At 39.7% G+C, this 27,258-nt stretch overlaps 1 protein-coding gene across 1 annotated transcript; it reads right to left on the reverse strand.

Annotated features, from left to right (window-relative positions):
• Nucleotides 1-963: 963 nt before the first annotated feature.
• On the reverse strand, nt 964-27,258 carry LOC138593560 (para-nitrobenzyl esterase). The gene is made up of 10 exons (XM_069664632.1): nt 27,179-27,258; nt 24,663-24,933; nt 22,838-23,258; nt 20,872-20,979; nt 19,096-19,292; nt 7,321-7,520; nt 7,181-7,239; nt 6,063-6,230; nt 3,485-3,712; nt 964-2,809 (listed from the first exon to the last, which is right to left on the reverse strand). Exons 2-10 carry the CDS (start codon nt 24,924-24,926, stop codon nt 2,667-2,669), a joined length of 1,788 nt encoding a protein of 595 aa, XP_069520733.1. The 5' UTR covers nt 24,927-24,933; nt 27,179-27,258; the 3' UTR covers nt 964-2,666.

A 27,258-nucleotide genomic window follows, 5' to 3' on the forward strand; every position in this document is an offset into this window, starting at 1 on the left:
AATCCATAGGTTACCATCAGACAGCGCGCACACACACGTATACACACATACACACACAGCGTGCAGCAGACGTACGGGACAGAGCAGCTCCTGGTCCAGGATCCGAGCAGCAGCGGCGGAATCGCACTGAGCGTGCGCCGCAGCGTGGCACCAGTTACAGCCGAGTGTGAGCTGTGAGGTCCGGCCTTAAAGACACAGGAGCTCCAGGAGGAGCAACTGTCTCCCGACACAAACACTCAGCAGCGCTCTCTGCTGCCGACCTCTGCTGGACAAAGGCGGTATTGCAGGCTCCAAACAGCAGCTTTTACAACCAAACCTGCTGCAAGAACTTAAACCTTTGACTGCATCTAAACTGTAAAATGCCTGTTTTTTTTCAACTTTATACGTGAAACTAAATAAATAGCTGTAAAATGAACCAAAAAGAGAAGAGTTAAATTTTTCACACAAAATGTATTGCACAAAATAAATAGATGAGCTGCTCACAGTTTGAAATACATATAAATGAGACAGAAGATCAGAGATACATTAAACATGAAAAAAGGGCATTAAATATTTAAAAACATTTTAATTCCTTTTTGTGAGCATAACTCTGTTTTGTTTCAAGGTCCAAGTTTGATTTATAAAACATTTGATGCACACATTATTATCTACATTTAATTAATTTCTGTTGGATTACTGTTGTGTATTGTTTTACTTTCAGTCTTGTGGATCTATGTGTGTGTATGATTACAGGGCCTTGTTACTGTTTTGTACTTCCAATGAGAGAGTGATTCCCAAACTATGGTGAGCAACCACAGCTGCTATTTGTGACAAATATTGACACTAATGTCCAACAGGGTAAAATGTTGAATCCAAAGGTCAACCTCACTGTGACATCAAAATGTCCTGGAAAAACACTTTTCGAGACCAACATTCTGGTCATAAACGTTCACCTGCTTTTACAACCAAATGAAACACAAATCCTTCATGTGGTGTCATTTTATTGAGCTTATAAGGAGTGATCAAATTTCACTGCATCGACGCAGGAAAAACAGTGATGACCAAGCTTAATTACTGTGTGAAAACCATGAAAAAGCGACACAGAGCTCACAAGTGGTTAACAACAACCACACCACAAAACACAAGACAAAATTTGTGAAATAGCAAATCTGATTCACCAAAAAGCTTCATAAACATGGGGAATAAAAAAGGTATCAAACACATCAATTTGGTTCAACAAAGTAAAGTCAAAACTGCAAAGAAAAAACAAGAAATAAAATGTGTTAACAGCAAAGTGCAAAAAGTTAGTGGCCAAGTGCAAAGAGCAGGACTTCACAGATTTAACAAAACCAACAATAAAGCTTTCATTACTCACATTCCCTTCTCACTTCAATCATTTGAACTGTGAATTTACAGTCTCACCTGAGTCATATTCCCTTTGACGTACACAGGAAGTGGCTGCATCACAGCTTTGTGGACAGAGAAACTATCCGACCTGAAGCATGAACAATAAAAGTTCATATTCAACGAAGGATTTTATTCTTAAAATGTCTCTGAAGTCTGTGAAGCAGGACAGGGATGTTAAACTTAGTTGAACTATTCGAAAATTAAAAATAAGACGGCATGCTGCATAAACTTGCATTTTTAAGATAAAGAATGATCCTTCAAGCTCAAAACAGAAATGTTGGTAAAATAACTCCAAAGTCCTAGATGAAGACTCTGAAGGAAGTCTGGGCTTAAAGGTTTAAACTTGCTCCTGGAACTACTCAATCAAGATGCTTTTTCAAATCAGACACAGCCGTGACATTGGCTCTCTTCACGATCACCAAACTGCACTGACAAAAACAGCACTGTAACCCTGCAGAACAAAAGAGTTGCTGGTCTGTTGCTGACTGGATTCATAACTCTGTCTTTTTCAAATAATATACTGGATCCAAACTGAACACTTCATTCACCAACAATACTAAAAAACAAACAGCAGTAGACCAACAACTGTCAATGGAGTCTGGTGGCTTTGAAGCAAACAATGTATCAGCTGTTTGTGGTTAAAACAATCTTCTTCCTCTGTAACAGAAAGGTCTATCTCTGTTGGGGTCCTTTCTGTACTGTTGTCACACACTTACAATAACAATCTGAGCCTGTCAGTGGAAAAACCTTTGGGTGCATTTACCCCTAAGGAGTGCATGGCAGCCTCTGCAGACCCCTCCCACTTCAGACTACTGCTATAAAAACATTTTTCTTCTATCCTTCTCTTTACAGTCCACCTTCAATCACTCTGGTCTACATGCTTCCTTCAAGCTCATCTACTCTTAACCAAAACCAGTAAGATGTTTGGTCACTTCAGCACTGTGGAGCTAAAAACCTTTGGCTTGTTAAAGTGTCAGTTCACACAAAATACAGAACACTTCCTCACAAATATCTAGTGTAGCCAAAAAGACAGTTATGGTTTTTATTTCTTCTGTAAAAGTCAGTGCAGTGAAAAATGTCGGCTGTTTTTTATACTTCATAACAGTAAAAATATTCTACAGAGAAATCATGCGCAACTTCAAACCAACAACAAGCAAACAGCTGGTCACGCAGACCCGAGCAGCTGGATTTGAGCTGGTTGCGACGCGCTGTTACAAAGCAGTGATTTAAATCGTGATGAATAAGTGAGGGGTCGGATTAACGCTGCCTTCAGTCTGTGGTCAGTTCATCCAGGCGTAGGCGTACAGCCCGTTCTCCTTCCACAGCTGACACCGATCAGACGAGTAGTTCTGCACCACTGACAGGCTGTCGGACAGGAGAGCAGTGGCTGCTGGGTATTCAGGCCACTTGTCCTCCATCTTACCTGCAAGACAAGTGTCATTGATCATTAGTTGCAGCCATAGATTGTATATAAGGAGTGGACTCAGCCTCTAGTATCAGTGAAGAAAATGCAGATGTGCCTTTAACCTGCATTCTTTGTAATGGCCAGCAGGGGTCGTATCGATGGATACCTTTTACAAAAACCTGAACTAGCCCTTTAACAGATTCAGAATGTCTGTGTTGGATGCTAATACATTAACTCCATTCAAAAAGAAGCTAAAACCAAGCAACAACCTCCATGGCTAAGAAATGAAACCAATATGGAAGTGCCAAAAACAGCAGTTCCTCTGGCGTCCACTTGAGGCTGTCTCCAGCAGTGAGTCAGTCCCCATAGAGCCCCATGTTAAACTTTACAGCAGAAATAAACATGTTTACAGCCTGGTACAAAAAACAGTTTGGGTCTCGATAGCTCATTTCTCTCTTCATGACAACTGTACGGGGAGAATCTTTATACAACTCACCTGTTTACATTATATTAAGGCTGTAATGTTCTGCATAATTAGGGGCGTGGTTGCCTTGAGGGAAAAGTGTAGGTGTCTATCTGTGCTTTCCAGACCTGGCTTGTTAGCTCGTCCAGTTTCAGTTTCTCATTCACTGATTTATATATTTAAATATTCTATGGCTAACACATAGAGTCTATGGCATGAAGCATCCTAACCTGTTTTGGCGAAGTGGACGAGGTGATGTGTGATGAGATCCTGGAACTTCTTATCTCCATCAGAGAGAGGTTTTCCCAAAGCGTCCTCCAGTCCTCCAAAGAACGCCACGATGTCCAGAAAGTGGAAGGAGAAGCGGCTGGGGAACGTCAGCAGGTCGCCTGATGTATTGACAGGTCCTGAAGGTGTGTGCGTCACCACATATCGGTACACGGGGCTCTGCAGGGCCTCTGCAAAAAGACAAGTTTGATCAAATTTACTTTCAGTGTGAGGCAAAATAACTTGAATCAGACAAAAACACAGTGTGCTGCAGGAAACTATTGAGAAAACATCGTGAAAAATTGAGAAAATCAACAGCCTTTATAAGTTGCTTTGCTGCATTTATTAAATATCTGAGTCATGCTCTTTGAGAAGCTATATTTGTTATTCAGAAAAAGGAGAATACTTCGATTCTTTCCTGAATAAAATATTGGAATGAGCCCTCAAAATCACTTATGCATCATCATCCCAGATTGGCTGTAAAAACTGGCTGCATAAAAATAAAAAAGTCAATGAACCATGAAGTTAAAATTACCCAGGATGCCCTGCAGTTTTCTCTCCCAACAGCTAAATGTCAGTTTACTCAGAGCTTCACCGCTGAGTGATCTTAACAAGCCCCACAGGCACCAAACCTACGTGAAACACAATTCTGCAGGCGTGCAAACTCACAGAGAAGCGGGCCCAGATTTGTTATTCAGAATAAAACCACTTGTAATGTACACTGATGCTCTAATATACTAATGAACTGCATAAAGGTAGAGCAGAGAAAGCACACAGCTTTACTGAGAACAATAAGAGTACTTATAGATTCAGTGAGTAAATAAATACTGTTTCCTTAATTAATGCAGTTTTTTAACTTACTCATATTCTGCTATAAACAGCAGCTGATCACGTGTCACTACAAGCTCAGTGCATTAAAAATCAAAGAATCCCCAAGTAAAGACCGCAAACTACATGTAAATATTAGTAAAAATTATCATTTCAAAATATTAAAGGTTAGTTTACATATTCTGGAGCTGCAGTGGCTGCAATGTAATTCCTACTGCAATCAAAGTGTGTCCACTTAAAGGGCTTGTTTTTGCTACTGACAGGCTCAGACTGTTATCCGAAGGGTAACATTACAGAAAGGATCCCCACAGAGATGGACCTTTTTGTTAAAGTCGAGCTGAAACATTTCGAGAGCATCTAGCTTCCGTATCGTGACGTATTTTCGAGTGAAACAGGACGTGCAGGCGGGACATATCATTAGAGGGATTTGATTTGATGGTTGAGAAGTGGGCGTAGACAGTCGTCTCCACAGCGCAGTAGCTAGCTAACTGACCGAGCGTTCTTGGTGCTCTGCGGCTAAATGTTGCAGATTGATTGGTTGAAATTGTTTGGTGCTAACTTACGTAAGCACGCGTGAAATTTAGTTTTACAGGAAGAAAAAATGATCAGATTTTGATATAAGAATACGAAGAAATTGATTTACTTTAATTTTTTTGGCCTATATTGTCAAATAGATGCACAATGTTACCGGGGATGTGATCTAAAAGGATTAAAATGACATTTTTCATTTCACCTCGACTTTAAAGAGGAAGGTGTATTTTAAGCAGAAACAGATGTTAGATCACTGTCTTCAAAGCCACCAAAGTCCATTGACAAAAAGAGTGATTTTAACTTAGAGAACACAGCAGTTGCTGGCCTATATTGTGTTATTGTGTGTTACAAAAATACTGTGATGAATCCGAACTAACTATTAAAACACCAGAGTCACACAATCAACCAAACAAAATCAACCAAACGAGGCAGTGCAAGACCAGCAACCAGCAATGTTCTGTGAGGTAGAATTAGTGATTTTGTCAATGGAGTCTGGTAGCGTTGAAGAAAGCGATATAACTGCAGTTTCTGGTTAAAAAAAAACATCTTACTTATACCTTCACACACTCAAAAACTCTGTAGGGATGTCAGTGGTTTTGGATTTAAATAATTTCCAACAGCTGTTACAACTCTCTCTTCAAAGCCACACCAGACTCTATTGACAAAAACACACATTTGTCCTTGCAGAACACGGGGGTTCCCTGTCTACTGTTGTCCTGATTGTTAGTTTTGTGTTATGTTTGTTAGAGCTCATGCATGTATTCTGGTGAGTATAACTGAATGTAATCTCCATAAACAGATACCTACATATGAAGCCAAAATCTGTTGATAAAGAAACAACATTTTTTGTTCTGGTTTCTGGTATCAGAAGTTCTGTATCCTGAGTATAAGGTTACTATGCCATACTATACTTATTTAAAAACACTATTATTAGAAACAACTTAATTGACAGGAAGTTTGGTCATAAATGAGTGAACTGAGGCTCATTTTTGACATTATTTTATTCCTGTCCCTGTCCACAGAACCCCGAATCTGCTGGTTTTCATTGTAGCCCTTTAATTATCACCAATCACTGATCTGTATCAAATCTAGGAACTCCATTATCATCCCTGCAGGACAGAAAAGCAGGAGGCCTGTAGAAGCAGCACATTCAAAGAAGTTCAAACACTTTTCTGGGTTTACCTGCAGCCCTCCAGGCCAGGTCGTTGTTGGGACAGGTGCTCCTGATGTCGGACACCATGGTGGTGTAGGCCCTCTCTGGACAGCGGTCTATGGTGGGGTAGAGGGCGGAGCTTGGATACAGCTTCAACGCGTCTTTGGGGAGACTCTCAGAGAAGGACTTGAGTTTTTCTGTGTGCAGCACAGGGAGGAGATAATGTACACACTATGTTTAGTTACACCAGGCAGCTTGCATCATCCCAAATATGAAATTATAGAATTTAAGTTACGTAAACAAATGTCTTAATATAGCTCTGCTCCATCTACAAATCTTTAAAACTGCTCCTGGAAGTTTAGCTGGCAGCCATGAAACAGGCTTTCATGGCTGCAGTGTAACCTTCCAGGGCAAATGTGCCCGATCAAAATATGCCCACTAAAAGTTCTTGACAGGCTCAGATTGTTATTCTAAGTGTGTGACAACATTACAAGGATCCCTACAGAGACAGACCTTTTTGTTACAGAGGAAGATGATTGTTTTAGGGGGAAACAGCTGTCACATCGCTCTCTTCAAAGACACCAGACTCCATTGACAAAAGCATAATTCTACCTTGCAGAACACTGGAGTTGCTGGTCTACCGCTGCTTAGATCAGTTAGTTGGTGTGTTATTGTGGGACTCTGGTGTTTTAAATGGTTAGTTCAGACACAATTACACAAAAAAACTAACCCATCAAGGCAGCTGTAGAGCAGCAACTCCAATGTCAATTAAAAGGAAAAAATTATTGTTTTGTTAATGGGCGCAGGCAAAACAAGCCTCTCCTTCATTTTCTTGGTTAATAGCATGACAAGTCCAGCTCCATATAATCGTTTGCCAAACAGTGACGACAACAGCCCCTTTCTGAAAAGTCCAGACAAAGAGCTTGGAGCGGGCACAGAAGAAAAAGTGCTGAGTAAAAATATGCAACGTGCAGCGCCTTCCCTCTGTGCTCTCTCCTCATTGGTAACAATTGAAAAAGACGCTCAAACTCATGAAAAGATGCTATCTCCATTTACAGATGGTGCTTTTACTGTCCCACACAGCTGCCATCATCCAGCACATGTGACCATCACCAATCATCAATAATGTTCCTGCTTTAACTGTTACCTGTCACGAACCACTTGTAGTCCCCCCAGGTCCACATGGAGATGTTCTGAGACGGAGGGCTGCAGTGGAAACACACAGCCCTGAGTACAGTCTGACAAGAACAGCTGACTGTGATGAAACTGAACCAGGTGAGCTCTTACCTGTAGTCCGCCTCTTGCTCCGTCGTCCCGATGAGGAAGGGGATGTCGTTGTAGTCTCCTTTCTTCTCCCACACCTGGAAAGGTGGAGCTTCCAGGATGTATCCATCCACCACTAACACCGGGCCGACGAAGAGTCCTCTGACAGGAAGATCTGTTACCTGGTCTGCTGCCCACGAGGGGTACACCTGCCAGGGGATGGCCTGGGGGCAGAGAGTGGAGAGTATTTAAAACTCTACTATAAATTTGATAGATTTTAATGTTTCTGTGACAGCGTCAGCTTTATTTATGTCGTTGTTTCCCCTCATTTTTTTTAAATATTCTCCTGTCACCTGCAGCATTTCCATCACCTGACTGCCAACCTGTTCCAACTTCCCTTTTTAACTCCTGCTGTATAAAAACAGGGGAATTTTTTATAATAGTACAACAAATTCAACATATTATTATATAGCAACAAACAAAAAAAACCTACGTAGAGCGTGAAAATAGGACAGAAACAACGCTAGCGATTCCCAAAATGTGGGCTGCAGCCCCCTGGTGGGCTGCGGAGGTACTGCAGGTTGGCTGCAGGAGGTTATTAACAAAGAACAGAACAAAAAGAAATAAAAACGTTTTTGATTTCACCCAATATTATTTGCCCTTATGGTGCTATTATTGTTATTATTACTGTAACATGTATTAGGATGGATTATTTATTTGCAGTGCATTGATCTAGGCCCGGGCTGCACGGTGGTGCAGTGGTTAGCACTGTTGCCTCACAGCTAGAAGGTTCAAACCCCAGTTTGGGCAAGGTGGGCCTTTCTGTGTGGAGTCTGCATGTTCTCCTCGTGCATGCGTGGGTTCCCTCCGGGGTCTCCGGCTTCCTCCCACAGTCCAAAGACATGCCTGTAAGGTTAATTGGTAACTCTAAATTGCCCATAGGTGTGGGTGTGAGTGCGAAAGGTTGTCTGTCTCTATGTGTCAGCCCTGTGATTGACTGGCGACCAGTCCAGGGTGTACCCCGCCCTCCGCTCACTGACAGCTGGGATAGGCTCCAGCCCCCCGCGAGCCTGAACAGGATAAGCGGTATAGATAAGGGATGGATGGATGGATGGATGGATGATCTAGGCCCACGATCACACAGAATTTCATTACAGAAAAGAGCACTTAGAATTATGCATAAAGTTGAATATAGAGAACACACTAACAGATTATTTATTGAGTCAAGATTATTGAAATTTAAAGAAATAATAGAATTGCAGACATTATTAGTTCAAGGCTAAAAACAGAGTATTGCCAGAGAACATGCAAAAACTGTTTGTGTTTGCCTCAGATGATGATCATCACAGAAGGAGATTTGATTTTAAGCATCAAGTTGCTCGGACCACTTTAAAACAAATGTGTGTTTCTGTTGTTGGTGTGAAACTTTGGAATTCTCAACAGAAGGATTTAAAAGGTTGTACAAATATCTTTCAGTTTAAAAAAATGTACAAAGAGGGACAAATTAGACAATATGCAAATGAAACTTAACTATTTCTTTTGTGCCTGTCATTTTTTAAATTTTTTTTACTTTATAGGTTATTTTGTTTTATGATGTTGTAACCAAGGGTGTAGATAATGGTGTAGGTAATTGGAAATGACAGACCATCTAAGATGTATTGAGTTCTAATAAGGGGCAGATAAATAATAAGAATTACATTCTTCTTTCTGCTCCTTTCCTTTCCTTTCCTTTCCTTTCCTTTTCAGACATGAAGGGCATGGATTTTTTATTTGAAATGTGTATTGTGGATTTGTGTACCGGTTTTGTGGTATGTTGTGCATTTTTCATGAAAGGAAGGAATAAATAAATAAATAAATACATTTCTCTGTTGATGAAATCAGAATATAATCCTTTTTTTTAATCTAAGGCTCAAGAGTGTGAACGTTTTAAAGGCCAACAATATTTACATACGTTTTTTTGCCACAGGATTCTTGACTTTGGGAATGGCTGAATAAGACAAAACCCAAAGAAAAATGATATATATATATACATGTACATATATATATATATATATATATATATACAGTACTGTGCAAAAGTTTTAGGCAGGTGTGAAAAAATGCTTTCAAAAATATAAATAATAATTGTTTATTTTAATCAGTTTACAAAATGATCAGTGAGCGAACAAAAGAAAAATCTAAATTAAATCAATATTTGGTGTTACCACGCTTTGCTTTCAAACCAGCATCAATTCTTAAAGGTACACTTGCACAAAGTCAGGGACTTCGTAGGATTAGAATCAGTTGTATGGTCAACCAATTATACCAAACAGGCGCTAATGATCATCAATGTCACATGTAGGTTGAAACACAGTCATTAAGTGAAACAGAAACAGCTGTGTAGGAGGCTTAAAACTGAACAGCCAAACTCTGCTACCAAGGTGAGGCTGTGGAAGACAGTTTCATGTCACAGGTCAGACACCATGGCAAGACTGAGCACAGCAGCAAGACACAAGGTAGTTATACTGCATCAGCAAGGTCTCTCCCACACAAAGATTTCAAAGCAGACTGGGGTCTCAAGATGTGCTGGTCAAGCTCTTTTGAAGAAGCACAAAGAAACGGGCGACGCTGAGGATCGTAGACACAGTGGTCGGCCAGGGAAACTTAGTGCAGCAGATGAAAAACACATCGAGCTTATTTCCCTTTGAAATGGGAAGATGTCCAGCAGTGCCATCAGCTCAGAACTGGCAGAAACCAGTGGGACCCAGGTACACCCATCTACTGTCCGGAGAAGTCTGGCCACAAGTGGTCTTCATGGAAGAGCTGCAGCCACAAAGCCTCCGACATGGAAACAAGGCAGAGCGACTAAACTATGCACGGAAACATAGGAACTGGGCTGCAGAGAAATGGCAGCAGGTGCTCTGGACTGATGAGTTGAAATATTTGGCTGCAGCAGAAGGCAGTTTGTTGAAGGGCTGGAGAGTGGTACGATAATGAGTGTCTGCAGGCAACAGTGAAGCATGCTGGAGGTTCCTTGCAAGTTTGTGGATGCAATTCTGCAAATGGAGTCGGAGATTTGGTCAGGATTAATGGTGTCCTCAATGCTGAGAGATACAGGCAGATACTTATCCATCATGCAATACCATCAGGGAGGCGTGTGGTTGGCCCCAAATGTATTCTGCAGCAGGTCAACGACCCCAAACATACAGCCAATGTCATTAAGAACTATCTTCAGCGTGAAGAAGAACAAGAAGTCCTGGAAGTGATGGTATGGCCCCCACAGAGCCCTGATCTCAACATCATAGAGTCTGTCTGGGATTACATGAAGAGACAGAAGGATGTGAGGAAGCCTACATCCACAGAAGATCTGTGGTTAGTTCGTAGTCGTTTGGAACAACCTACCAGCCAAGGTCCTTCAAAAACTGTGTGCAAGTGAAGGCAAAGGGTGGTCACACCAAATACTGATTTGATTTCTCTTCTGTTCATTCACTGCATTGTTTTTATTGATGACAATAAACTATTAACGCTTCCTTTTTTGAAAGCCTTCTTAGTTTACAGCATTTTTTCACACCTGCCTAAAACTTTTGCACAGTACTGTGTGTGTATGTGTGTGTGTGTGTGTGTGTGTGTGTGTGTGTGTGTGTGTGTGTGTGTGTGTGTATATGTATATATAATTATATAAAAATATATAAATAAGGAAAAGAAAAGAAAATGAAGCAAGAAAGGATTAAGGCAGAATGATATTTATACAATAATCAAGAGGAAAAGAGGACAGTAAATATTGGAAGAATAATGAAAGCGGAGATGGAGATAAGGGAGGATAGAAAACATAAATAAATGCATTAAATAAAATGATAAATAATAAAATCTGCTTTTTTCCTGACGGTGAGTAACTACAAACTTTTATCTTTATCCATTTGGTCTCAGGTTTGTGCTCTTGGCTTCCTGCACTGAGTCATCACAGTTTATGTGTTTTGTCTAGACTGTTTTTGTTGCTGTCGGGGAGGAAATAGCATTTTAAAGGAAGGTGTTATGTGTTTTTTGAAAAGCTATTTCTTCATGCATTTTTTCCTTGATTAGGTATTGACAGCTGAAAAGAGGAACGTTAGGAATAAGAGAAAGGATGAAACAGCAGAGCAACAGGGCTGGAAACAAACATTTGCAGCTACAGTTAGGACTCAGTTTCCCCTCAGGACCCACCACCACCTCCTTAATGACGAATTGCGACCCACATTTTTTAACCACTCAAATTTATTTAATGAAAATCTGTGCAGTTTGGACCTGAGAGGGAACAAAACATCACACAACGGTATAAGCTCTGAATGACCATGAGCTGGATGACTGAGAACCTTCCCAGACATCTCTCCTCTTTTGCTCGTCTGCAGGCTCTCGCGGACTGCTAGCCGAGTTGCCGCTTACTTTAGCTCGCTGGCTGACAAATATCCTTCATATGATTAAAAGATATTGTGAAAATGATGGTGACATGAGTTAAAAAAAGTGCGTCTAACAGGTAAAACATGATGCTACAGGCTAATAGTGTAGTGCAGTGCTAAACTGAAAAAAGGGAACAAATAGTGGAAACAACAACAACAAAAATATGACTTATGTGTCACTCTTGGCTTATTTCATGAAGCAAAAGAAGAATGCGAACTGTGTTTGAATTAAAATCTTGAAAAAATAATTTGAATAGAAACACTATAAAATAAAATAAAGCACACAAACTCTGTATTGTGATGTGTCCTTTTCAAAGCCGAACAGTTGCTGTATGATGACTGCTGCACTTATAAAAGTTCAGTTTTCATCCTTTTTACCTACGAGCTCGTATATTATTTCCTTTCATTAAATACATTATTCATAATTCATCCTGAGATTCTGGTGAGACGCTCTTTTCAATGACTCTTTTACTGTGCAGAGGATCTTTTATTTAATGAATCTTAATGGGCTCTCTGAGTGGAGGTGTGAAGTTTCAGCCGAAGAATTCTTCCATTAAGTTCAGAGTCCAGTTTCTTCATTAACTGTCTGTCAAATTAGAAACATTCAGGTGCTTTAATACCTGAGTGAGACGTTACGATCCACCGAAAGGAAAGAGCCATTTTTAAAAAGTATGAAAAAGTCTCAACTGAGCTATGAATCTCAGATTTTATGAATACTTTAAATATTAAAAAGGAATATTAAAGAGAAAAACTACCGTACTGGATTTTTAACTGCACGGAAATTAATTTTTGGCAAAGGTTTAACAGTAAAACTCTAAAGCTAAGTTAAGAGAAACGTGAGAGAAACTGAACTGGATCTTTTCTGTTCTTAGGTCTTTTAAGCTGCACAGAAATGATCCCTTTGCAAAGACTTGACACACAAACTCTCAAAGTTGAGAGAGACTTGACAGAAACTTATACCTGAGTGAGACATTGTGATCCATGGAAAGGAGAGAGCCATTAAAAAAATAATTTAAAAATGTCTCGTAAAGACGAGCTAAGAGTCACATCTTTTATGAATGTCTTAAATATTAAAAGAAATATCTGTCCAAAAGGATCGTTTATGTTTAAAAATCTAATAACAGAAAAGAATCCAGTACAGGCGTGATATTTAACAAAACTAACAGTTTCAATGAACTTGACAGAAACAGAGAAACTGAAGTCAAACTTTTTCATGTAAATGTCTGTTAAGTCTCTATCTATCGCCCAATGAGGTAACACAATGGTGACTGAGCCTGTGGCCCACTGATGAAAGCCTTTGCATTTGCAGTATGTAGTATTATTATGGACTGGGTGACTGTGGCGACAGCAGTGGTTGGTCTGCCAGAGAGGGTAGGCGGAGCTAAGTGGCTGCACTTCCGGTTTCTGTGAGCATTACGAGTAAACAGTAATCTACTATGGCTGAACAAACAAAGAACAGATGGATGACTACAGATACAACTTCAACAAGAAGTGAAAATCCAAAGAAGAAGAAACAAACTCGACGCTCAGATGAAGCAAACAGTCTGAAAAGGAAAGCGAGGAAAATCAAGAGTTGATAAAGGGAGCCAGCCGTTGACGTCTGGTTAAATTTGGAAGTGCGCCCCCATTACTACTGATTATCGCCAGTTGGTGGCGCTCATGGGCAAGAAACAGAAATATCCAACATTGAATCTTTGAGAGAAAATTTAGAAAAACTTAAAAAGATGAGAGAAACAAACGTTACAGCTAAATAAAGAAGAAGAAATAAAGTTTCAAGATGAGACCAATAAAAGACAAACTGAAAAAACTTAAGACAAAGTTAGGACGAACTTAAACTTGTTGACCACATCAACTAACTCCATTTCATCAATTTCTTCAAAAAAGTGGTATTTGGATTTATTTTAATGAGTTTTCATTTACATTATGGGTACGTATAACATACGTTATTATGGGTCCACAATATCTTTTGCTAAATTATAGCCAACATTCACAAAATAATCGTTGATTTCATGAGCAGTCTCCTTTGTCTGTGTTATAACTGATTGGTTATTTTTATTAAAGTCATCTGGATAGTCCACTTTCCCTGTGCCCTTTTTGATCATGCTGTTCAGCACCTTCCATGTACCCTGTGTATCATTTCGGTTCTAATTGTTTGTTGAATCAATCTTTTTTATTTAGTCTCATTACACTAGTCAACATATTTTTATATTTCTTATATTTATGTTCCGCTTCCTTTGTTCGAGATTTTAAGAAAACTTCTTTTTACAAGCATTTTCTAGTCCCCTAGTAATCCAGGGTTTGTCTTCATATTTGTTCTTCCTTAGTGTTCGTATAGGACAGTGTTTGTCGTATAGGGTGGTAAAAGTAGACAGGAAGTCATTATAGGCTGTGTTTGGATCATTTGTTGAATAAACCTCTGCTGCCCTAACTCCCCTTTAAGAGCCTCATCAATTTATTTAATATCATAAACGTATCAAATGAAATAATGTTACTGCATTCTATGAATTGATTCATTAATGTGTCTATCACTTAGTAGCAGCTGTTGGAGGTGGAGGTATTTTTAATTACTTTATATACTGCTGGGTAGCCTGTGAATTCCCCCACAGGGATCAATAGATTCTTATCTCAATGAAATATCATTATGTATTTGCTATCATGTTTTTTTCTCTTCTCCTCTTTTCTTCTTCCTTTTCTTCATATTCCATCTGTGTGTATAGTCATGGTTATAGTCACATGCACTGTGGCTTTTGGTGGTTTGGGATTTTTCAGTCTGGAACAGTTTGTCTGGAAAATAACGTCAAGATCAAGACTTGACGTCATAGTTCATAGTTCAAAAATAGTCCCAAAATACAAGTTGTGCTGACCATAACTGTCCTTAAGCAGGATGACCTCCCTGGCCATTGTAGTGATGTTGAAACATGTTGCCACAGTGTGCATATATCATACTATACATTTTATGTGCAGATTAACAATTTGATGTGCTCCAAGTTCTGACATGTTCTGGCCAGCGTCCTGTCTGACCTGGGCATCTGTCGGATGTTTAAACAATATTTATTTTCCAACATTAAGCTGATGAACACAAACCAATAAATCAATCAACAACACTTTCATCATTTTAAAGTGTGTACATCTTAATTACACTGTTTAGACGTCCTGCTGTGACTCCAAGGTCCACTTTAAAATCAGCCTCGAATGATCTGGGTCATTTTCCTCATCTGAATTTGATGTTTTCACCAAACTGAAACCATAAAATGATTTTATCTGTCTAATAAAAAACTAGAACGTGGATAATGACTTAGTTTTGCTTGCTTGCCAACATCCACTTCATCTTTAAGAAGTACAAAATGTGAATAAATTAGCATTTATTATTGTCAATCAAACATGTTTTATTAAATACTTTGCACAAATTTGCCATTGTCAATGTAAAAAAAAAACCTGCTTGGATACATTTTTTGGCTCTTAAGAACACCAAATGATTCAAATGGTGAGATACAAATCTTGAAGATGTACCAAAATAGAATATTTTATTTACATTTAGAAATAGGCATGGAGTAATCGCACTATTCGTAGCTGGACTGGATGTCCCATGGCCACCTGAACACAACTAACTGTGCTTTTATGATAAAAAATAAACCAAGACGTGCATTTTCCTTTCTCATAGCAATATTATGGTAATTTATTCTTCCTTTATGGGACAAGGCTGGACTAGCACATTTAAGGATGTAGAAACATCACCATCTAGCCGTTTGCCTCACGACTGTGGTTTGGTTTTTAGCGTCCAAATGGGACAATTTTGGACCAGGGAAACAATGTTTCCGTCCGACTCACGAGACATCAATTGATAGGGAGTGAACTGTGCAGACATTACACTGCCTGAACTGTATTTGAAAGTGTGTATTTTAAGTGTCTACAAGTAAATGAAATACATTTTAACATGACAATAGATCCATGGTAATGTAAATACATTTACCGTGATGTCACAGTCACCAAATGACCGTGATGACCTGCGTATAAAAAAAACGAATTCTATTTCTGAAAAAATAATTTCTGTTTGAATATATAATAATATATATATATATATATATATATATGTTCATGTCTTTTCTAAAATGTGCTGCACAGGTTCAAAGATGTACATCTCTCACTGAAGCTCTGCTCTGACACTGTCAAAGGTTCTGATTCATGGTTTCAATCACTGGCGTTATTTTTCCTGTCTTTATAAACTGAATATATTTGGGTTTTGGTCTGTTGGTTACAAACAGCTTTCACTCTGAGAACTTTCATTAAACAACATTTTCACTCAATAAACTGATCGAGTCTTTGGACAAAAAGTTTTTCTAAGAGTTTTGAGAACTGTGGAAGGAGAGAAATTGGTCTGTAGTTTGAGAAAGAGTGCTTATCTCCAATTTCATAGATGGGAATGACCTTGGCTGTTTTCTTTTGGTTGGGAAATATGCCTGTTTGTAGAGACTGGTTGAAAATATGGGTCAGCGGTTTCGCTATGCCATCTATAATATTTTTAGCTAACGCCATGTCAATATCATGACAATCAGTAGATTTCTTATTCTATCACTCCGGGCAGTTTCGCCTAAAATGCCTAGAAAAAGCATTAAAAAAGTAAATAAAGGTCTGTTTTTGAATCACTTGGGGTACATGCATGGTTTTGGGCTTGTTTGAAAGGTAAGACTTTGAATTTCCTCCTCAAACAGTCAGAATCACTGTCAGTGCTACTGACATTAAGTTATTTAATTTGGAACAACAAAGAAATTTCAAATTTTTATTGTCGCCTGAATTTTTCTTTGCAAAAAAAGCCTGCAGAGGATCACACTGACAGGTATGACCTGGAAAACACCATAGGGCCCTAGCAAAAGTTGTAAACTTGTCTCAGTCCAAAGTAGATAAGAATAACACAAAAAATTAATTTGTTTACACCTGTTTTTCTAAAGGTTGGTCCATGCGTTTCCAAAATGGACCACTTGGAGACTCCAAAGGACCCATGCAAACCAAGGCCACATACTGAGGTTAAATGACTATAACTTTTGAATGCTTCAAGCTACAGACATGGTTCAGGGCTCTAATGAAAGGTGACACTTAGAGGTGCCCTATCCCATATCCAGATTCACTGTCAGTACTTCTGACACAGAACTATTGAAGCATAAACAACTTTTTAGTGCACTTTTATCCTTTTGAAACTAAACTTGTGCATATAAAAGAGTCAAAACAAGTGCTAGATGGGAAAAAAAAAAGTTTATATAAAAAGTAACACAGAAAACTATTTACATATCTACATGCACACACATGTACACATCTATTTATAAAATCAACTTTTTACAGGTCCTTGGTAACGTCATTATAACAGCCCCCCACTAGCCCCCCTCCTCTGTATGCAAATTCACAGCCTGTTGGCAACATGGCAGCCATGAGAACAGTCAGAGCGAGATCAAAGCACAACGGCACGTCCCAGGACGAGCACTTTACTGGCGTCTTTGCATGACACTGCCTGCACCGACAAAACGCATTCATAACTCAAACTAAGGCTTATTTATGTAATAATATAAATTAATATATGTTATATTACACACACAAACTCCTGCAGGTCAGCAGACGCACAGGTAAAACACAGAAAGCGATCGACAAAATGCGCATTCATAACTCTAAATAAGGGTTATTTATTTATAAATATAAAGTAATATAAATATATATGTGTAAGTTATACAATATAATCATTACTTTGAGAGTCTACAGTCCAAAACAACGGCTCTAAGACGGGTCTCTCTGTTTACGCACCTAATGCGCACAGACGCAGCCAGCTCAGCCTGACCACTTCTCCCTTTACGCTCCCCCCTCCTCGGCTTGCATCTACAGTTACCCACACGCATCATATATTGCCGTGTTCAGAATTTCATTGGCTTTCAGCTGACGTCAATCACACTTTGTTCAGTTGCATTTGTCCGGCTCTGCCTTCAGTCAAAGAGGAACAGGCACCTTCCTTCAACGCCGACTCTCGTTGGCTACTGTAAGCTGAGGATCAGTAATGGAAGCTCCTATTGGTTCAAATAAGACCTCTATAGAAAGCTGAGAAGCTCGCCTCCATTTTGATATTGGAACGGAGCGGTAATTAAAAGGGAATATGAAGTTATTACAGTAAATACACGGGGAAATGAGGCATTTCTGACGGCCGATTAGTAACGATGAACGGCGATCTATGGATACTTATTGATGGAATAATGCTTTTGGACTAAATACTTTACTGGATTATATCATCTGGACCTTTAGCAATGTACCAGGAGTGAATTTATGAAAATAATATGCATCAGTGGAATACAGCGAGCCTTCATCGGTGAGTTAAGTCAATTTTGTAATTGTTTGTTTATGTATTGTTGGCGTTAATTGCACCCGCTGTGGTGATTGTATCTTTTAATGGTTTATATCAATAGAATCTTGAGAATCTTAGCTTTCTAACGATGTGACACATGAGTGACAACATAAAGTAAGCATCGTAGCAGATATGCAAATGTTGCAGTGATCGCCATGACGGCCCGCCGGCGGGCCGGAGAGTGGTAAGAGGCTACGATAAAGTCGAGATAAACTTAAGATAATGAGATAAATTTGAGATAAACGTCAGATGAACAAACTTAAGATCAACAAGATAAATTTGAGAAAGACATTTAGATCAATTTGAAAGAGACTTGAGATTATCAAGACAGAGAAGCTTGAGAGGAACTTTAGGATAAACTTAAGATACATTTAAGAAAAAAATTGAGAGAAACATAAAAAAAACTTGAAAGAAACTTGAGAGGAACTTAAAGGTGGTGATCAACTTTTACATGAACATCAACAGACAACGTAAACATCAACAAGCAACACGATGAGACACAGGGCAACAGGCCTATCTCACTGTGCTCCTCCGTTCCAGTCACAACTACGGCGTTACCATAGCGACTCCTAGTACGACAGCAATTTAAGCTAGCTCAAACGATCTAATACAAATCTGCTCACTGACAAATTTCACGGCAGTAAACCATCTCCAATGTGTTTTTAGTTTATATTCAATAATCTGACAGATGTTCTCCACACATTCACTTAACAGAGTAATGTTTTATCAGTATAAGTTCCTTCTCCTCGGTACACTGCGCTCGGATGGCCACCATTGTTCAGAAATGTTTTCAGGCCAGAGAGATCACATGACCCAAAATCTGGGCTGTGATTGGAGCATTTCTGATGTAATTATTTATGTTGACCACAAGAGGTGGCTGCTAATCTGACATTTCCAGATCAGAGGATCACCACCTTAAGATAGTTAAGATACATTCGAGAATAAAAACACGACAGAAACATCAGAAAAACTTATCAGAAACTTTAAAGAGACTTGAGAGAGGTTTGGTACCTGCAGGATCTGTCTGATGGAGAGCTGTCTGAGGCAGCTCAGGTCTCTGCAGCCCGTCTGATTCAGGAACACCAGGTTGTCGGACTCGGCTTGTTCCAGCGTCGCGTTCATGACGTACGAGCCGCTCATGTCCACCGCCGCGTGGAAGAGACCTTTAGCCAGCGGAGACATCATCAGGACCCTCACTGATGTCCCACCTGCAGCAGAATCAGAGCAGTTTAGTGGGTCATGTTGATAAATAACCCTGTAAAAGTCTTTTATTGCATTTTCAATTCATGAGGTGCATGATACTGGATTTGTGCAGAGATCCATTTTCTCGTGCTCGTCAACTAATCTATACTTATTTCTAAATACTTACTAAACTTATTTAATAATTTATCAATTAATTGTCTATAAAATGTCTATAAAATGTCTGTAAAAATGTAAAAATGTAAAAATCTTCATCAAAGTCAGGGTGTAAAAACAATTAGTGCAGATTAATCACATCCCTGACCTCACACGTCACTGAGCATAAAACTGTATACAGCAGCTTTGTAAACATGACCTCTGCATGTCCCTGCTGTAAACTCATTGAATAAGCGGCGGTCTTTTCCTTTTAAATAAACCTAAATCAGTCGCTGTTTAAAAGCCTAAACCCTAGAGGAGCTTAAGTTTCTCGGGATCTTGTTCACGAGTGAGGCTAAAATGTATTGTGAGATTCATCGGTGCAGCGTCAGCTGTAAAGCAGGCCTTGTACCGGACCGTCGTGGTGAAGAGGGAGCTGAGCCTGAAGGCAAAGCTTTCAATTTACCAGTCGATCTGCGTTCCGATCCTCATCTGTGGTCACAAGCTTTGGGTCGTGACCGAAAGAATGAGATCGCGGATACAAGCGGCTGAAATAAGTTTCCTCCGCAGGATGTCTGGGATCAAACTTAGAGAGACGGTAAGGAGCGCAGACATCCGGAGGGAGCTTGGAGTAGAGCCGCTACTCCTTCACATCGAAAGGAGCCAGTTGAGGTCAGGACGCCTCCTGGGCGCTTCCCTTTGGAGGTTTTCCAGGCACGTCCAACTGGGAGGAGACCCCGGGGCAGACCAAGAGCTCGCTGGAGGGATTATATATCCTGTCTGGCCTGGGAACGCCTCGGGATCCCCCAGGAGGAACTGGAAAATGTTGCTGGGGAGAGGGACGTCTTGGTCACCTTGCTGAGCCTGCTGCCACCGCGACCCGGTCCCAGATAAGTGGAAGATACTGGATGGATGGAATGAAGACCCAATTCGTCCGACTTAATTGATGTAATTAATTCATACTTTTTTTTTAATCGCCTGACAGCACTAATTATAAATAATTGTCAGTGACGGACAGCCTTCAGATTTTTCTGTTAAAAAATGTCAAAGACTGAAAATATTTGGCTAACGCGACCCCTGCAATACAGATGACGAGCTAATCAACAAAAATGCAAAAACAAAACAATAATTATATAATAACAAAGATACACAGCACAAGTGATAGAAGTCAGGTTTAGCCCTTTGTTCTTTTTTATATCTGATGAATGTTATTTTTAAAGATTTGTTTAAACTTGCTTATCGTCTTACATGTTTTCATTTCCTCTCTACAGCTGTTTCACAGATCAACCCCCTTTGTCGTGACACAATGAAGTTTGGCATTGGTCCTCACGACTTATATATATGTCCCTCTGAGATTGTGTGTACTTTCCCTCTGTTGATCCTTTAAAGCAGGTCTGACAAACTGTGTTTTTCACAGCAGGACTGTTTGACACATCTTTGAACTTTTCATACCTGAACTCTGTCCAAATATGCTGACTTTCCCAGGATCTCCTCCGAACATGTGGATGTTCCTCTGGACCCACTTCAGAGCTGCGATCTGGTCCATGAAGCCGTAGTTCCCTGTGGAGAGAGAGGGGGGACGGGAGGGTCGATTATCAGCGAGAACCTGCTTTTATGTGGCCTTGTTTCTGATGTCCCATTTTCTCTGTCAGAAACCAAACCAGCTTCTGGCAGCTTGGACTAAATTTAACTCTTTTCACGCTGAGGGAGCAGAGAAATGGGCCGTGGAATCAGGAGGATTCAAAATTAGAACTGCAGCTCAAAGAAAAGGACTCACGCGCCTCGTGTCATCACGCCATCATGTCATGCAAACTGCCTCATTTAACAGGTCACTTCACATCAAGGTCACAGTGAGCGTTTTATTATTATGTAACAGAAATTACCCAGCTGAATCACAACACGCTAATTTGAGTCCAACAGAGTGCAAGGAAAAAATGAAGAGAGAGGAAATTAGCTCCATTTATCCGTCCTGCATTAACGTCCATTAAGAATTCACATCTTAAAGGAAAGGTATGGACTTTCTGCTTCAATCCCACTGAGAGCGCAAAGCAAACAGCGTAAATATTTCACGAGTCTGCTTGAGTGGTAAATAGCTTGTAAGAAAATGCTCATTCTAACTTCTTTCAAACTGTAATTTAGGCTTTAGCTGTAATTTATGTGCTTTAGCTGAGCATGTGGAAAACTATCGCTGCATGTTATTGCGCTAAATTTTAGTTACATTTGTCCAGTATTTGACCTCTGCTGACACCAGGGAATGACTGAGCTGTGGGCCGATACCACAACACATCAACGGTATACAGTAAGCACAAACATTCAAGGTTAAATATGTATGACGTGAACAAGAAATCAACATACTTCTATTTTGTACAAACAGGGAATTATGTGAAATGTGTCCCAAAAGACCCCAAAGACACAAAATGAGCTTTAAAATTGGCTCATTTTTAGTTGTTTTATGAATTTTTGGTCGTACACTGAATTTTGTTAATTCGATTAAATTAGGTCACAACAGAAGTGGTAAAGACACAACCAGGTAAAAGTACAAACACTTAGGTAAAGAAAGACTCTGATTAAAATAGTACTGAAATTACTGAAGTATGACGATTAATCGATTACTCTTTTAGTTTTTTTTCAACATACAGTCCAAAACGCAAAGATTCTTCATTTACTATTTTAAATAAATCCATCTATACAGCTTATCCTGTTCAGGGTTGTTGGGGGAGGGGCTGGAGCCGATCCCAGCTGTCATTGGGTGAGAGGCGGGGTTATACCTGTACAGGTCACAAGGCTGACACACATAGACAGGCAACCTTTCACTCCCGTATTCACACCTACGGGCAACTTAGAGTCACCAGTGAACCTAACGAGCATGCCTTTGGACTGTAGGAGGAACCTGGAGTACCCGGAGGGAACCCAGGCATGCACGGGGAGAACATGCAGACTCCACACAGAAAGGCCCGCTACATCTGAACCAGGTTGAACCAGGAACCTTCAAGCTGTGAGGCGACAGCACTAATCGCAGCACCACATCATTAATATCAAACATAACATGTTTAATTTGTGAGAAACTTTCATTTTCTGTGGATTTTGGCGCCCCCTGTGGACAAAGTAGGCCTTTGTAGTCCCATTAAGAACTCCGGTAATCCAGATTTTGTAACCGTGCAGCCATGAAATGTAACGTGTTGTGAAATTATGTTAGGATTTCAGAAATATTTTTGCTAATCCTGAAATATGTTTAATAAAAGGTCTTGTTTTGCAACTCCTGATCAGTTCAGAAACAGATCTTAACTCTCCCCCACACACACAGACACACACACACACACACACAGACACACACACACACACACACACACACACACACACACACAGACACACACACACACACACACACACACACACACACACACAGGTTCTGACTGACCTGAGGTGTTCTTTAGAGAACCTTCTCTCAGGATCTCCAGAGCCATGAAGCCGAATGCGTTGAGTCTGTAGTTGAAGCTGACGTAAACTATCCCGGTGTCTGCGGCGAGCTTCTCTGTGGGCGAGTATCCCGGCTCTCCTCCACTGAGCATCTGCAGCGATCCCCCATGGATCCACACCATGACGGGCAGCTTGGCGTCTGGCTGCAGCGAGGGCGTCCACACGTTGATGAAGAGGCAATCCTCCTGTCCCATCACCTTCCCCGTGCTCAACATCGGCCTCACCTGAGGGCACATGCTACGGAATCGGCCCGCGTCTATCAACCCGCTCTTGCACACCGGATCAGCCGGCGGGGCCCAACGCAGGTTACCAACAGGCGGAGCAGCATAGGGCATTCCCTTAAAGGAGTACGCCCCATTTTTCTGCAGAAGGATTCGAGAGTTACATTAACTGAGCCCATCCAAGAATAATAATTTTAAAAAAAAGCAGTAGCAGCTGATAAAGTTTATTATGTTCAGTCTTTACCAACTGTAACTAAAAACACCTCAGTGTTTTAGCAGGAGCACAAACTGTTTAAGCCTGATCTCATTTGTTTGTTTTTAAAGGGATGTGAGCCTCATCGTGCAGTGTTTTCTCGTCTTTGTGCTCGTGATGTTTGAAGGAGTCCTGGTTGATCTTTGCATCTCAATTTTATAAATGTAGATTAATCAACTGTTAGAAATGTTGATGAGTTCTGTGAGAGATACGCCAAGGTGCAGTAGATTCAGATGTGTTAGTTATCCAGCTCTCTTACTGAGAGGAATATTGTAAGGACCTTTTCGACGACTTTTTTTTTTTTTTGCCGCAAAGTGATTAAATTGCATGATGTAAAATCCGTCTGCTGATCCAACGGTGTGTGATGGTGTTTGTCAGCTGTGTATATGTGATAAACATGTGGTGTAAACTACAAGAATAACATCCAAGCTAAACTTTCCTTTAAGGGAAACATCATGAGGAATAAAATTACAAACAGCTTTAAGTTATAAGAAAACCTGAATGCTAAAGTGAGGCATAAATATGCAAATATTTTATGCAAAACGCATTCAAGCTGAGTGCCTCTGAAAAAAAGTATTTTCCTGAATTCTGCAAAATCAGCATTTAAATGCATAAATCATAGTTACAGCATCTTTTAAAGGAAGTGAAAGCCCCGCAGGGTAAAAACAAGAAGGAGACTCGAGTTCAGAGGGTTTCAACATTTGTTTTTTAAAACCCAGGAATAACCCCGAAGCTCCACAGATAAAAAAAATAAAAATTATTTAGTTGCTTTATAGATATTGCTCTCATAGCAGTAATTCATATCCCCTGTAGAGGCTCAGGATTTCCTCATCGCTTCGCTCTCAAACCAACTTTTTCTTGTAGATACAACGTGTCTCACAAATGATCCTCCTGACTAAACTTTATGTTTTTACTGTTCTTTATCAAGGCAATGGTGAACTTTAACTAGTTTGTGTTTAATGATGCTTTTAGTGTGACAATCGTTCTCTATAGCTCTTTTTGTACAAGCATCTTCATGTGAAAAATATTGATAAAGACTTAATCTAAAAAGACGCTGAAATAAGATGTATTTCAGTATCCAGAGAGATGAATTCAGGGATTTAATCAGACATTAGCTTGTGTATCTAAAAGAGGCAGAAGAGGTGCTGTGATGTAAAACATGAGGCTAATAGAGAATTAGCTATTTGTTTATTTTCATTAAATAAAGATAAACCATGTTTTTAGCTTTTGCATATCTTGCATTTAGGTTGTGTTATATCTTTCTTCTCCAGAAACCTGGAGTCTGAACTTACATGTCTTCCTCTGAACTCTCCGCAGTCTGTTGACACCTGAGCGAGCCCTGGCGGCAGCGTCTGAGCCACGTAGCCCAGGTAGGCGGCGAGCGAGAGCAGAGCAAATACGAAGAGGCAGATGAGGAAGATGCAGCGTCTGGACAGCACCAGCAGAGGGTTGATGTAGTGTCTGTGACGGACGTACTGCACCTCCTTCTCCCCCTCCTCCTGCACCAGGTAGCGGTACTCGGTCCTCTCGGGGACCTCGAACGCATCCTCATTCATCTTCGCTCTAAGACACACACACAATAAAAGAGAAACCAGGACCTTGAAAAAGTTTTTTTTCTTGATATATTTCTTCTTTAAACACTCCCAGGCTCTCAGACCCGAACAGCATTAAAGCGTGTGTGTGTGTGTGTGTGTGTGTGTGTGTGTGTGTGTGTGTGTTTATATTTAATAACCTCATACAAACTTTGGACAAATGAGCAACATATTTCTGCTTTTGGACAAAGGTAAACATCCACTGTTGATTTGTCATTTGTCTTTGACTGTTGGGTCAACAAGAAACAGGAAATACTAAATATTTTGGATGAGAATTCTCTCTATTTTTATTAACTTTAAGTTGTTATTTATAAAATTCAATAAATATATGTCATACAATTCAAAACGTAACTCAATCCATGGATCTCATTTACAAAACAGGAGGATCGACACTCAAAAATGTACACATAACAGCTGAACAAGGCGTGTGCCAAAAAAGAATCAATCTATTAAAACAAGCATACACAAACCTACAGTTTATAAATCACAGTCTACCTGGAAATGTGCACGAGACAATCTGGCTTCCAAAGGGCCAGTTTGCCGATTTTCAACCTCAGTCCTATCAGGCTGTTATGGGGCGCTGATGCCATTCTGTTAGAAAAAATATGCAATTTGGCTGTGTGTCTTTGGAAGATGCTATCCGCTTCTCCAATGGGCTCTGGGAAACCTCCGCCAGACTACGTAAAAAGCTTCATCTGGTGGAGGCCTGGGAGCTCGCTAAACTACACTTCCTCAATCTAAGACGCCCGCCTCTGATGTCATGTCTTGTTCAAAATCGTCAGATTTGAAATGTAGACTGCAAACCTGATCCCGATACACCGGTATATTCTCGCCGTATTTTGGATTCTGTACCGCTATGAGTCAGAAGGAAGGCTCCGTGTCGCCAATTCGTACCATCTCTAAAATGTGTGAATGCATGGCCAAAATATCTGTAATTGTATCCACATTTCTGCTTTAATTAATATCTTTATTTAAGCTTAAAAGGTGGCAAGGTACATATAATATAATAATAAAATATTTAGTAAGACCCTAAACCATGCAGGATGTATATTTTATCTCACTATCTCTCATTTATATATGGATATTTCTTTTCTCCCTATATTTAATTTGCATTGTTTCAAGTTCCACCATACAATGAAATTCTTACTTTGCTCTTCACCCTCAATGACGTTCGAAAAGTAATAATAAATAGATAAAACAGAAAGAATAAATAGAAAAAAGAGAAAAAATAAATAACTATACAGTATACAGACAAGATTTTAATTTATTGATTTTAAAATGATGCATTTAAAAAGTATAAGTAGTGATTGACATTCAGGGTTAGGGTTGGGCACCACAAACTACAAAAAGAGCACAATCTCCTTTTTAAAACAGTTTAAGCTAAACGAAAACAGTATAAATAAACCTTATCAAGCAGATTTGGAATAAGCTCATCTGACCTATTGATGGAGGAGATACGTGGTTATCACACAACAGCAACGCTATAAACGTGATAATGATTATAATCCCAGATGCATTGCGGTAGAAGTAACCTTCCCAACAGCATATGAAGTAATTAAAACTAGCTAAACCATACCTCTCTACAGCAGGAAAATGCAACATAAACATTTATACAGCAGTTACATTCATCAAAAAACATCTTCCATTATTGAAAAACACTGACTCAGGCAACATGCTAGACTATCAAGCTAGCTTTTATTAGCTTAAATTACATATATACCTTTACTTCTGAATGCAGGTCTCCTACTTGTACTTTCACAATGTGATATTATTACTTTTATTTAAGTAAAGGATCTGAATACTCTGGGTATTGTACCGTTTCCTTTGTAAAAAGGAAACGTATGGAACAATAAGCGGATATAAGCGTCGGAATGTGAACGCAACAATAATACAGTACAAAGCGAAAATGTATGTCTTTTTTTAACACAGCGGGAGGATATAACGTTTAATTCCTTCGTTAAAAAAAGCCTCAGTTTGTTGACAGTCGTACGCCAAATGTCGATCTCTGTTCTTGTCTTATTTACGGAGTAATATGAAATAAACCAAACTCCGTTCATAAAATACGCCTTTTAACTGCCTAAACTGTCCCTCTCTCAGTATTTGCAAACATCTTTTCCTGATGTTTCCCGTCTCCTGACTTCACGATCTTTATTCCGAATCTCTTTAACAGTTCAGATAACTGTAAAACAAATACAATGATAGACTTTCATGCTTACCATTTCATGTCAACACGTAAAACATGGCAGAGAAAAACTTTACAAAACAAAACTTGACGCATTTAGTTTCCACTGGGCGG

This window comes from Semicossyphus pulcher, unplaced genomic scaffold (genome assembly GCF_022749685.1).
Source record: "Semicossyphus pulcher isolate SPU_LCO1_2020_fin unplaced genomic scaffold, fSemPul1.0.p SCAF_1, whole genome shotgun sequence".
In the NCBI taxonomy this organism is placed as follows: Eukaryota; Metazoa; Chordata; class Actinopteri; order Labriformes; family Labridae; genus Semicossyphus; species Semicossyphus pulcher.